This window comes from Neofelis nebulosa, chromosome 1 (assembly GCF_028018385.1).
Source record: "Neofelis nebulosa isolate mNeoNeb1 chromosome 1, mNeoNeb1.pri, whole genome shotgun sequence".
Lineage (NCBI taxonomy): Eukaryota > Metazoa > Chordata > Mammalia > Carnivora > Felidae > Neofelis > Neofelis nebulosa.
In genome coordinates, this window is record NC_080782.1 from 37,150 (window position 1) to 51,375 (window position 14,226).

The following is a 14,226-nucleotide window of genomic DNA, read 5'->3' on the forward strand; positions in this document are numbered from 1 at the left end:
ACCAATGCCCCCCACATCTCAGTCATCAGCACCGTGATGACCGGTTCATGCTACGTGCCCATCACGCTCATCACGTCAGTTTTACTCTGGGGTCCAGCCTCATGGAACAGCTTCTCTGGGGTGTTACCCATCTTGTGGCAGAGGGAAAGGTAGTACATCGGAGCGCGTGCTGCCTCACAAAGTCTCCGTCAGAACCCGCATCTGCCACTGCTGCCACGTTTCTTTGTCATGTGGCCGCGCCTGATGCCGATGGACAGGGACATGCCATCCTCCCCAGGGAGGCAGGGATTCTGTGAAAAACAGCTCACCACAAAAAGATTGCTCTGTTTTTTGTCAGTTCAGTACCTTACTGAAATGCGGACGGGCATTTCCCCTGTCCAGCATTACGGAGGCCCAGTGTTCCTCAGAGGGATCTTTCCTCCATAAACGAAGCGGGATTTTAGAGCCCAGACATATTTGTGGTGAACATCTGGCCAAATATTTCCCTGCCTCTCCCTTCTAAAGATCCTCTAGACACGTCACGATGTAATCCAACACCACGAATGTGCAAGGAAAGGGTCACACGGTGCACAGCCCAGAAGCAGACCCCGGTTTTGGAGACGCACCACTAGAAGGCAGCTAAGTGCCAAGTAGGCAGCTCTGAGCTTGAGAAAGAAGACTCACCTCAGTTGGGAAGGTGGAGGAATGTCCGAGGAAGCTGTGGCGTGAACTGCCGTGGCCCAGGGGTCAGAGCCTGGGGAGCGTGCTGGTCGGGGAGAGAAGGCCTAGCCCTCAGGTGTCAGACATAGCTGCCTGGGCCCAGGAAGGGCCCACAGGTGGTGGCTGGAGTCCGCAGTGGGGCCGGGTGGAGAGTCAGCCTGAGATGCTGACCCACATGGAGGTGTAGACAGACCAGATGGAGGCAGGCTGGCACGTCAGGCCGGCACAGGGGGCTAGGCTTTCTAGACATGTTTTCTTTGACTCAAAAGTGGTTCCTGGGTCCGTACACACAGGAAAACAGAGATGACCATCGGCGCCCTTCAGGAAGGGCGTCTGAGTGACTGTAACCAGGTCGGCTACTGAAAGCAAGCCTCCTGGGGAGTGTGGGTTTCACACCCAGCCCCCACAGGACTGAGAAAGTGGCTATTGATGGAAAGTGGGGCAGGGCTGGGACTGACGCGGGTGCCCCTCCTGTCCTAGGCCCCTGTTTGAAGGCGGGCTGTAGGAACAGCTCTGGTGTCCCATAGTGGATGCCTGCTGCTGCTTGTACATCCTGACTTTTTTTTATAAAATCCGACTAGAGATAGAGGCCATAGTGGTAAACTGAAAGGCTGCCCTGACCTTCTGGGTAGAAGTGCCTGGGTGAGTGGCACCCCTCCGTACCCCACTCTCTATGCCCCTACCCCAGGCTACGGCATCTGGGGTATCACTAGGAGCTGGTCGTGGGGCTGCAGGATAAGATGAGCTCCCACACCGGATGAGGGGCTTTTGTGTGCACTGCCCCCACGCCAGCCACACACCCAGCCTTGCCTCGGGGGTGATGCCCCCAGCCTTTGTTCTCTTTGCACCGACATCCGTGCCCTGGCAATTTTCAGAATGAGACGGCATAACTGGGTCCCAGAGAAGCCCCCAGCCTGGCCAGTGGCACGTGGAGAGGATGGTATTGCCTGACTGCAGCTGCTTAGTCCTCTCCGAGCCCCACCTGAGACCCCGTCCCAGGTGTCCTGCCATCCCGTCCTCCTATGCACGCCCTACTGTCCCCAGCATACAGGCGCCCAAATGTAGATTTGGGCAGCAGGTTCCTTTGGTCATTGGGAGTAGCTGCAAGGAAGGTGTCTCCGATGTGGCTCTGCTGAAGTCTTTGATGTTCTGGTACTTTCTATCCCTGTCGGGACAGGAGGGGGGTCAGCTGCCAGCTTGTGAGCGTGCAGGAAGGGTGGGGTGGAGGTGTGGGAGCACAGTTTATGCGCTGCCTGCTCGGAAACCTAGCTACCTAGCAGTCTCTCATCTTGGGGTGCCCTTTCCTAAGAGACGGGCGTGGTCCCCACGGTAAGCCCCTGCAGACCCTCTGGGCAGGTAAAAGGATCCTGATGTCCAGGCCTACCCACCCTGCCAACAACTGCCCCACAACTCTGTGCCTTCAATCATCTTTGGGGGTGTTGCATTTGAGTGAAAATGTGAGCACTGATGGGCAGCCTTTGTCAGGCCAGCCTCAGCCCAGTCCCTCCGGCCTGCCAGGCCCTGGATGGGGTGCCCCTGCTGTTTCCTTGCCTTATTCATCAGCTGGTCTTGTTTAGCTCAGCACAGCCCTTGAAATGAGAAGACATTACCTTGGCTTTGACATTTAGCATGTTACCTGCCCCCTGGCGGATGAAGCATGCCATTTCCAGCTGATTCGTGTTTCAGAACCAAGCGGCCAGGTGTCTTTCCGGGGTCCCTGAGACTGCCCCACCCCCACCCCCCCCCACCCCCGCACAGGGTGGGCACAGATGGGCCTGTGGATCCCCAGCTTCAGTCTTCTCATCTTCAGCGCGTGTGAGGCCTGGAGAGTCGCAGGGAGGGGCCATGTGCTGAGGCCAGGTCACTGGCCTGTGCACTAGGTGCCAGGAGGAACATGCCTGGTCATGGAATGTGCAGGCATTGTGAGAGACGAGGATATAGATTTTAAAATTCACCCTCCTTTCAATGAAGTTTTACCTAAAGTCAACTGGGAAAATAAATCCTTCACTGAAGAGTAAAGCCCTAAAATATTTCTCCAGACATACACATTTTTTGTTAAAATGCAAATAACAACACACCGATTCATAGTTCAGCAAAATGGTAATTAAGTGCTTTATACTAGTATTGTGTCGCCAATCCACTAACGTACATCTGCAGAAAATCACATCCTAAGCCACAGGTAGGTTTAGGATCAAGTACACAGGCAGAGGTCCTAGTTTTGAAGTTAGCCTTTGGTTGAAACGGGAATCCTGAGCTACATAAGGAGAAGAAATCAACGGTCGACAAAGTGATGACATCTGCCTTTGTCTGCTTTCTTCCCTCCTATTTCTGCACATCCTGATGGTGTGCCAGAATGGGTGAATGGGTGAGTCACACCTTACAGAGAGAGCGGGCACAGGCTGAACTGATGACAGGTGCCTGCATAGACATTCATAAGCCCTGACCCTGAGGCTACTGCCTTCTCTTTCTGGGCACCCAAAGGCGGAGGAACTGTTCTAAGGATTTGCCCCCAATACTTCTCTTGGCTCACTATGGCTCTACCCCCACACACACCTTCAGATGCCTTCACACACTGGCGTTCACACACTTGTCCTCACATACACAATTTCCCTCACACACACTTTCCCTCTCACATTCACTTTCCCTCAACACACACTTTCCCTTTCATACACACTTTCTCACATACGTTTGCTCTCATGTGCTTTCCCTCTCGCATGCACACTTTCCCTCACACACAATCTTCTCTCACACACTTTCCCCAACACATATGCTTTCCCCCACACACACTTCCCTTCACACATACGTTCTCTCTCACATACACTTTCCCCTCTCACATGCACACTTTCCCTCTCTCACACACACTTTTTCTCTCACATAAACTTTCCCTCACACACTTTCCTTCTCACATACACACTTTCTCTCACACACAATTTTCTCTCACACACACTTTCCCTGACACGTACACTTTCCCAAACACACGCTTTCCTTCACATACATGTTCTCTCACATACACTTTTCCTCATACACTTTCCCTCTCACACACACTTTCCCTCTCACATAATTTTCTCTCACACACACTTTCTTTCACACATACATTCTCTCACATACACTTTCCCTCACACACTTTCCCTCTCATGTACACACTTTCCCTGACACATACACTTTCCCACACACAGACTTTTCCTCACACATACTTTCTGTCTCACACTTTCCCTCACACACACTTTCCCTCTCACATACACACTTTCCCTCTCACATACACACTTTTTCTCTCACACACACTTTCCTTCACACACTTTCCCTCTCACACACTTTCTTTCACACACAATTTTCTCTCACACACACTTTCCCTGACAAATACACTTTCCCACAAACACACCTTCCCTCACACCCACTTTTTCTCTCACACACACTTTTCCTCACATACACTTTCCTCTCACACACACATATTACCGCCTCACACACACTTTCGTTCTCACATACACTCTTCCTCACACATACTTTTCCTCACGCACTTTGACTCACAGATACTTTCCCACACACACATTTTACCTGACACATACTTTCCCTCTCATAAACACTTTCCCTCACACACACACTTTCTCTCTCACAAATACTTTCCCTCACACAAACACTTTCCCTCACACACACACACTTTATCTCTCACACACACTTTCCCCCCACACAGACACACTTTCCCTCACACATAACTTTCTCTCTCACACATACTTTCCCTCACACACACACCCATCTCTGCACACACGTTTTCCTTCACACACACCCTCAACTGTAACCCACATATCATTCCACTAAACATCATGGAAGAAAATACTATGCAGAGTAAATATTCCAGATGTTTGAACTTCACCCTTTAACATACCAAAGACAATGTCCCCTTTAAACATTTCTTATGGAAATCTTTCTAAGATGTATTATATTGTTACATGTTCTCTTAAGCTGAATTGAATATATTCAGGTAATTTGAATCTGTTGTGATAACTTCTGCCTCTCTGCTCTCAAGGTCATATATGTCTGCCTCCCCCTCTTATGATTTGTGGGTCTTGAAAATATTAAATTGTGAGAATTGTATGCAAGTGGGAATGGTTGGCTTGTACTGTGCACGTGCCACGGTGTTGTGCCTGGGATGGCCCTTCAGGCTGTGTCTATCCCTGGTCGTACAGTCCGCTTATTCATCAGAGCCTCTCTTCCCAAGAGCAAGATCAGGCACCATCTGCAAAGTGATTGGGGAGCTCATGAGGCAGTGGCCCTGTGTGCACCATCATGCTTTGGTTGTTCCTGGTCATCAAGCACCCAGAGAGGCGGATGACAGCCAGGAAGCTGCTGTATGGGCAGTTATTCGGGACACAGTAGCCAAGAAGAGGCTAGAGAATGTGTTCCCTCTGGCTTGCCCAAGACTTCCTTCACTTACTCGACCTGGGAGATGGCCTCTGGGCAGGTAAACAGCTTCTCTTGGGCAGCTCTTGCCTGGATCAGGATTTGGGTGGGATGGCACCCAGGGAGCGGAAGCTGGTGGAAGAGGTGCCCTCTAGACCAAGTACTGGGGCTTGACTCAGTCATGACAGGAATCAAAAGGCAGAGAAGGGGCCGGGGATGCTGTGAGATCCCAGAGATCTCAGCAAGTATCGCCCCTCTCCTCCTCACTTTGGGCAGTTTTCAAGGGATGAGTAGGTGGGGTGGAGGCCAGGAGACCCGCTGGGAGGCTACTAACCACAGCTGGACACGAGAATGAGGATACATCTGCAAGTCTGGAGGAGAAGTGGGCCAGGACTTGGGTATCTGGGCAGCAGGAGGACATCTCTCCTTGGGAGGGTCCAAAGTTTGCATTTTACTTCCTCCAAAATAGATCATTAAAGACATGCCCCTTCCACCTTTACCAGTTTCTTGTATCACAATTAAGCATTTGCTTCAGATCTCTGAGGTACATGACGTCTAGAGCATGATTCCTGCCCCTGGCTCAAGACCACCTCCATTTTTCTTATGGGCTGGATATTCACTGGTAGCTCAAGTATGATTTGAGTTTTTAGACATCAGACTGACCATCTTGGTATTTTCTGGATGAAATTAGTGTTTAGATAATTCCTACTGAGTGAGTGACCCTGTCTGGTGGGGAGAGCCAGGTATATGGAGGAAGGGGAACAAACAGACACGAGGAGGCCTTTGTGAGTGTAGGAGCTCCAGAGGATATCTAATCAATGCCTCACCACACCGACATGGTGGTGGGAGTTTCTAGAAGCTGAACTCACTGCAGTGCACACCTCCCTGCTCGCTGTGAGACTTGGCCTTTCAGTCAGGACAGATGGCCTGAGTCCTTATCCACTCTGGGCTCAGAGGATTCACTATTTTATTTTCAGTTTCCTGTAGCATGAACTGTTCAGAGGAGTGTCAGATGTAACTGTTGTCCCTTTAAAATCGATTTCAGGGGGCGCCTGGGTGGCGCAGTCGGTTAAGCGTCCGACTTCAGCCAGGTCACGATCTCGCGGTCCGTGAGTTCGAGCCCCGCATCAGGCTCTGGGCTGATGGCTCGGAGCCTGGAGCCTGTTTCTGATTCTGTGTCTCCCTCTCTCTGCCCCTCCCCTGTTCATGCTCTGTCTCTCTCTGTCCCAAAAATAAATTAAAAACGTTGAAAAAAAAAAAAAAGTTAAAAAAAAAAATAAAATAAAATAAAAATAAAATAAAATCAATTTCACAATTTTAACCTCTTTGACTTTTAACTGTTATTTGTAGCCTTGCATTTCTTTTCCAAACAAATGAACCTTGTGGTATTTCCTCAGGAAATGCTACATCTAAAAATAACTTTAAACATCTTTTAAACTAAAAGTATTCTGTCTTTACATAAAAGCTTGTTCTATCAAAATATGAAGCAGAAATCAGGTACCAATGATACTGTTTTCAGAATGACTGAGTGGGTGTAATTCTGTGATTTTGATAAAGGGTGCCATAATGGGTTTTTTTTAATCTTTTAAACATTATCAGTACAGTTAAAATGTATTTACTATAGGTAAACTTTTCTGAGTATTAAATTACATGTGAACCAGCTCTGTCCTTGTCACAGGGGCCTCCCCCATTCCCTTCAGACCCAGGAGTACCAGGGAAAGGGAAAGCCCCCTGAGAAATTCCAGACGCTCCACAGATAACCCTAAAATGTAGCATTTCAGGTGCACATTTCAGAATTTAATGGGGTGGAACTTGATTGTGCCTCCGGTGACAGCAGCAACAACCTCACTTAAAGTGTTAGTTAGGGTTCCCCTCATAGGCTCAGGGGTCAGGTGTACCTAATGCAGCCATGGGCACTTCCTCAGTGTGACAATGTGAAGGACCAGCAGACTGCTCCAAGAGGAACTCCCCACTATGCTGAGGGTTTGTCTGCACCTTCCCACAGAGACAAGTCACATACCCAGACATAAGACAGAGCCTGTAAAGGGGACCCTTACATAACCAGCCAGTGAAACTCTCCTCTGCACCTGTCTTCATTGATGTCTTAAATTACCCGATGCTCTCTTGCATTTCAGGATCTGGAATCCCTTGACACCTATATCCAGAACACACTGTCTTCCCTCTACCCACCTTTTGAGGCCACGGCAGCCACGGTGCTCTGGCAGCTGTTCAGTGTGGCTGAGAGGCTCCACGGTGGGGATGGGCTGCGCTGCCTCACTGACTTCCTCATTCCAGCCAAGAAGGTCCTACAATACCTGCAGCAGGAAGCCTGTGTGAGTAACTGCCCTGCAGGGGCCAAAACCTGTGTGAGACCCTCCCCTCAGGGGACAGGGCCTGTGTGATGGTTTTCCCTGCAGAAGGAAACCTGGGAGACCCTCTCCTGCAGATAATGCCTCCCTGTCCTTGACTGTATGGAAGAGACAGGCAAAGTGTTACTTGGTACCTGGAAAATATTTCAACTGAGCACATGAAATTCTAGATCTGGGGACTTATACCAGTGATGGAGGCAAAGGAAAACAAGGAATTAAACTAGTAATTAAAGCAGAAATAATTCAAGTGAGAATTTGTTGTTTTCTTTTTGAAAGGAAGCTGCGAGATTAATCTCAGCCATTTTTCATACAGTTTAATCGCATAAAATGGAGAGATCTTCGCAGTCCACTCCAGGTTTGGGGTCCATAAGGTTACTGGCTCAGCTCCTTTCCTCTGACTTCTGGCTCCTTTTCTCCATAGTCACAAATGATGAATGAACTAGGGCTTTGTGTTCCAGAAACAGCCTCTCAGACCTGCCAGCTGTAGAGCCTACTCTGTCCACAGGTATCCATTCTGTCCACAGGTATCCCCAGTGAACTTTGACTAGTCTTCAAACCCAGGTTAATAAATTTCTTAGCTGCTTTTTTTTTCCTGAGTGGTATTCTATTGTATGGAATACACTGCAATTTGTTTACTCATTCATAGATTCATAGACATTTAGGTTGCTTCCAGTTTAGAATATTATGTATGAAGTTACTGCGAACATCTGCATACAAGATCTGTGTGGGCTTATGTTTTCTTGGGTAAATAGCTGGAAGTGTGATTGCTGGGCCACTTCCAACCTCTGTCTCCTGGTGACTTCACTTTCATGCCTAAGATCCATTTTGAGTTAAACTTCTGTATATGGTGTGCGGTAAGCTTCAAATTTGTTTGTCTTTGCATGTCTTATCTATCCAATGGTTCCAGCACCATTTGTTGAAAAGACCACCGTCTTTTCTCCATTGACTCACCCAGGCAACATTGTTGAAAGTGAATTGTCAGTACAAGTGTGAATCTGTTCCTAGACTCTGTTTTGTTCCCCTGATCTGTCTCTCTTTCCTCCAGTAACATGCTTTTGATTACTGAACCTTTAAATTTTTTTTTTTTTTCAACATTTTTAATTTATTTTTGGGACAGAGAGAGACAGAGCATGAACGGGGGAGGGGCAGAGAGAGAGGGAGACACAGAATCAGAAACAGGCTCCAGGCTCCGAGCCATCAGCCCAGAGCCCGACGCGGGGCTCAAACTCACGGACCGCGAGATCGTGACCTGGCTGAAGTCGGACGCTTAACCGACTGCGCCACCCAGGCGCCCCAAATTACTGAACCTTTAGAGTGAATCCTGAAATCAGCTGGTATAAGGCCTCCCACTTTGTTCTTTTCAAAATTGTTTAGTTATTCTAGTGTCTTTGCATATCTATAAAAAATTGAGAATCTGTTAGTTTATAAAAATCATACTAGGAGTTTTGATTAAGATTACTTTAAATCTGTAGATCAATTTAGGGGAGAAATGTCTTGGGATATTTTATTGTAGGTTATTTTTGAGGCAGTCTTAAAATTAATGGCAGACAATTTGTGGGTATATTGCAGTGAGCTGCTATAGAGATTCATGGCTCAATCGTATAAAAGTACATTTGAGGGGTGCCTGGGTGGCTCAGTCGGTTGAGCGTCCGACTTCAGCTCAGGTCACGATCTCACAGTTCGTGAGTTCGAGCCCCGCATCAGGCTCTGGTCTGACGGCTCAGAGCCTGGAGCCCGCTTCCGATACTGTGTCTCCCTCTCTCTCTGCCCCTCCCCCATTCATGCTCTGTCTCTCTCTGTCTCAAAAATAAATAAACAATAAAAGTACATTTGATATTAAAAAGTACAAAGATATTAAAAAGTACAAAGATCTTAAAAAGTAAGATCTTTATTAATCAGTGCCTTTTATTATTCCATTGATATTGAAGTAGGGCTTTTAAAAAAAAACTACCACTGGACTACTTTGATTTATTAAATTCTTTGAATGCCTTTTAGCTAGAATGACCACGGTAGAGAAATGACCAATGATATCCTACATTTGATGCTTTGTGTGAAGTTGTCTACACAGAGGATTTTTTCCTTTGTGATTGTGTATCTTTTGCACACTTAAAGGGTATTGATTGATAAGAAACAGAGGTAAACAGCAGCACAGGGAACAGAAACGCCTGTCCCCTTTCAAAGGTGTGTTTTGAGAAGGTATTTTGACCTAATGTTTCACCTTCTTTCTTCTGTTGTGTTTCCTTTTCCTTTCATTTTAATCATAAGTCATCCGCCTTTCCATTTACAAAATTGCTTATTTTCTGAAAAAGCCGTGTGAATACTACTACTCTTTAGTATCAATACATATTTACAAGTATACAATTTAATAAGCACAAAATGAAATTTAGGGATAACCTTGCTATTTGCATCTTTATATTGCTTTTTACTTTTGAATAAAGAAAATAAAATTCGATCATCTGTATGACACAGGAGAAAATGAACTTATCTCAACACCTATGCATATAAACATATCGTAGTTAATATAGATCAATGCAGTTTTTATTTACCTGCTGTGGTCGAAGTATGTGACTTGAAGAACATTACTAACATTACTAATTTTTTGTTGTATTCCTAAGATTTCAATGACCACCATTCTTCCATCCCTCTGTAGATACAGGAAATGTTCAAAGTGACTCATCAGCTTATTTATGACTTTCTTTCATCACAGTTTGGCTCAAAAACTATCTGCAGAAGTTAAAGGCAAACAGAAAGATATAGAAATAGAATGGTTTGCTTGATGGGGGGGGGGGAAGCAGGAGCAGGAGATTCCAATAAAGAAGATGAAATCAAATGGAAGCCAGAAAAGGAGGGAACAAACAAAGCAAAGGCACAGGAATAAAAAGCACAACATATATAATAACTGGATGAAAACAAAGTTTTTAAATGGTAGCCCAGCAAAATTCCAGCCAAAGATAACTGGTGTAGCAATCATCATAAAAAATTAAATATAGTAAAAGGCAGAATGCATTATCAAGGCTAAGGCAGATCATTGAGTAATAATACTGGTAACAACCAGGAATATGTAACAGTCTGTAAACACCTAACAACATAGCCTGAAATGTTTGGTGCACAAACTGAGGGAATTAGAAGGAGTAAACATAATCATAATGGGAAAAGCAAATAGATAAACAGACCCCATATTACTTAGCATATGTCTGAACACCTGATTTCTCTCTTTCACTAATGGGCATGCGTAGAGTACTGAAGCCAGTAATTTTAAAATACACATCCTTCCCAAAGCACACATGCAACATTTTCCAGAATTAACCAAAATTTGATAAAATTCAGGTAAAATTTTACAATTAAAGGATATACATTTACTTCAAGAATGTATGCAACTTGAGAATATTAGAGAGCATACACTCTTCTTAAGTGTACATATGCATTTATTGAAATTGACCAGAATTGACCATTAATCATAAGGTGGCAATAAATACCAAAGAATTAGTATCTAAAGATTGCAGTGCAGGGGCGCCTGGGTAGCTCAGTGGGTTAACCGTCTGACTTTGGCTCAGGTCATGATCTCACTGTTTGTGAGTTTGAGTCCCACATTGGGCTCTGTGCTGACAGCTCGGAGCCTGGAGCCTGCTTTGGATTCTGTGTCTCCCTCTCTCTCTGTCCATCCGTGCTCATGCTCTGTTTCTCTCTCTCAACAATAAATAAACATTAATAAAAAACTTTTTTTTAAAGACTGCAGTGCAATAAAACTCCAAATCAATAATGACAACACCTTTACATTTGGGAAATTGTACATGTACTCCTAAGTGAAGGGTCAGAGAACAGCAGAAATTGGCAAAACATTTAGGGCCAATGAACAGGTGAGCCCTTTCTCTAGTTATGGTTTAGAAGTGTGAGAGAGACTTTAACTCCTGCCAAGCAACAAGAAAGCCCTACATAAACCAAAACAATTATACTTTCCTTTAAAACCATCCAAGAGCTGTGGATACACAGAGATCTAAAAGAACCAAATTATGGAGAGATAATGACTTCCTAAGTGAGCAAGAGCAGAAGACACTTTCAAACCTGGGACCAGTGACTGAAACTGCAGAGAGGGTGGGTGGAAGAGCAACCTGACGGGGAAGGACCATCTATGCTCAGAGGAGGAGAGATTGAACTTTAAGAAACCTCAGGGCTAGTCTCACATTTAGGTCCCCAATCCATTTTGAGTGAAAGAAAGTGGTCCAGTTTCTTTCTTTTGCATATAGGTGTCTGATTTTTTCAACACCATTTGTTGAAGAGACTGTCTTTTTCTCATTGGATATTTTTTCCTGCTTTGTCAAAGACTAATTGACCATATAACTGTGGGTTTATCTCTGTGTTTTCCATTCTGTTCCATTGAGCTATGTGTCTATTTTTATGCCAGTACCATGCTATTTTGATTACTACAGCTTTGTAATATAATTTGAAGCCTGGAATTATGTTACCTCCAGCTTTTTTTTTCTTTTTCAAGGTTACTTTGGCTCTTCAGGGTCTTTTGTTGTTCCATACAAATTTTAAGATTGTTTGTTCTAGTTCTGTGAAAAATGCTGCTGGTATTTCGATAGGGATTATGTTAAATTTCTAGATTGCTTTGGGTAGCATAGACATTTTAACAATATTTCTTCTTACAATCCATGAGCATGGGATTTCTTTCCGTTTCTTTGTGTCATCTTCAATTTTTTTTTTAATGTTTATTTATTTTTGAGAGAAAAAGCATGAACAGGGGAGGGGCAACGAGAGAGGGAGACACAGAATCTGAAGCAGGCTCCAGGCTCTGAGCTGTCAGCACAGAGCCTGATGAGAGGCTTGAACTCACGAACCGCGAGATCATGACCTGAGCCGAAGTCAGACGCTTAACCAACTGAGCCACCCAGACACCATCTTCAGTTTCTTTCATCAGAACTTTATAGTTTTCAGTGTACAGGTCTTTCACCTCTTTGGTTAAGTTTATTCCCAGGTATTTTATTATTTTTGGTACAGTTGTAATGGGATTTTTTCTTAATTTCTCTGTTGCTTCATCATTAGTGCATACAAGTGCAATGTATTTCTGTACATTGATTTTGTATCCTGTGACCTTACTGAATTGATTTCTCAGTTCTAGTAGTTTTTGGTGGAGTCTGAAGGATTTTCTATATGTAGTGTCATGTCATCTGCAAATAGTGGAAGTTTTACTTCTTCCTTATGAATTTGGATGCCTTTTATATCTTTTATTTTATTTTATTTTTTTAATTTACAGCCAAGTTAGCATATAGTGCAACAATGATCTCAAGAATAGATTCCTTAATGCCCCTTACCCATTTATCCCATCCCCCCCACAACCCCTCCAGTAACCCTCTATTTGTTCTCCATATTTATGAGTCTCTCATGTTTTGTCCCCCTCCCTGTTTTTATTTTTGTTTCCCTTCCCTTATGTTCATCTGTTTTGTCTCTTAAAGTCCTCATATGAGTGAAGTCATATGATATTTGTCTTTGTCTGACTAATTTTGCTTGGCATAATACCCTCTAGTTCCATCCACATAGTTGCAAATGGCAAGATTTCATTCTTTTTGATTGCCGAGTAATATTCCTGTGTGTGTGTGTATGTGTGTGTGTATAGATATACACACACACATACACACACACACACACACCACATCTTTTTTTATCCATTGTCCATCAATGGACATTTGGGCTCTTTCCATACTTTGGCTATTGTCGATAGTGCTGCTATAAACATGGGGGTGCATGTGTCCCTTCGAAACAGCACACCTGTATCCCCTGGATAAATACCTAGTAGTGCAATTGCTGGGTCATATGGTAGTTCTATTTTTAATTTTTTGAGGAACCTCCATACTGTTTTCCAGAGTGGCTGCACCAGCTTGCATTCCCACCAGCAATGCAAAAGAGATCCTCTTTCTTTGCATCCTTGCCAACATCTGTTGTTGCCTGAGTTGCTAATGTTCGCCATTTTGACAGGAGTGAGGTGGTATCTCATTGTGGTTTTGATTTGTATTTCCCTGATGTTGAGCATTTTTTCATGTGTCAGTTGGCCATCTTGATGTCTTCTTTGGAGAAGTGTCTATTCATGTCTTTTGCCCATTTCTTCACTGGATTATTTGTTTTAGGGTGTTGAGTTTGATAAGTTCTTTATAGATTTTGGATACTAACCCTTTATCTGATATGTCATTTGCAAATATATTTTCCTATTCCGTCAGTTCCCTTTTAGTTTTGCTGATGGTTTCCTTCGCTGTGCAGAAGCTTTTTATCTTGAAGAGGTCCCAGTAGTTCATTTTTGCTTTTGTTTCCCTTGCCTGTGGAGACGTGTTGAGTAAGAAGTTGCTGCGGCCAAGGTCAAAGAGGTTTTTGCCTGCTTTCTCCTCTAAGATTTTGATGGATTCCTCTCTTACATTTAGGTCTTTCATCCATCTTGAGTTTATTTTTGTGTGTGGTGTAAGAAAGTGGTCCAGGTTCATTCTTCTGTATGTCGCTGTCCAGTTTTCCCAGCACCACTTGCGGAAGAGACTGTCTATTCCATTGGATATTCTTTCCTGCCTTGTCAAAGATTCGTTGGCCATACATTTGTGGGTCCATTTCTGGGTTCTCTATTCTGTTCCATTGATCTGAGTGTCTGTTTTTGTGCCATGGATGCCTTTTATTTCCTTTTGTTGTCTGCTTGCTGTGGCAAGGACTCCCAGTACTATGTTGAACAAAAGTGGTGAGAGTAGACATCCATGTCTTGTTCCTGAGCTTAGGGGAAAGCTCTCAG

At 44.6% G+C, this 14,226-nt stretch overlaps 1 protein-coding gene across 5 annotated transcripts in view; it reads left to right on the top strand.

The window, feature by feature from the left end:
• PLEKHG4B (pleckstrin homology and RhoGEF domain containing G4B) overlaps positions 1–14,226 on the top strand; it is an 84,523-nt gene that overhangs the window by 15,716 nt on the left and 54,581 nt on the right. For all 5 annotated transcript variants that reach the window (XM_058706146.1, XM_058706064.1, XM_058706230.1 and 2 more), the window contains one exon: positions 7,230–7,427. In XM_058706146.1, coding sequence (XP_058562129.1) covers positions 7,230–7,427 — 198 coding nt within the window. The remainder of the gene's footprint in view (positions 1–7,229; positions 7,428–14,226) is intronic.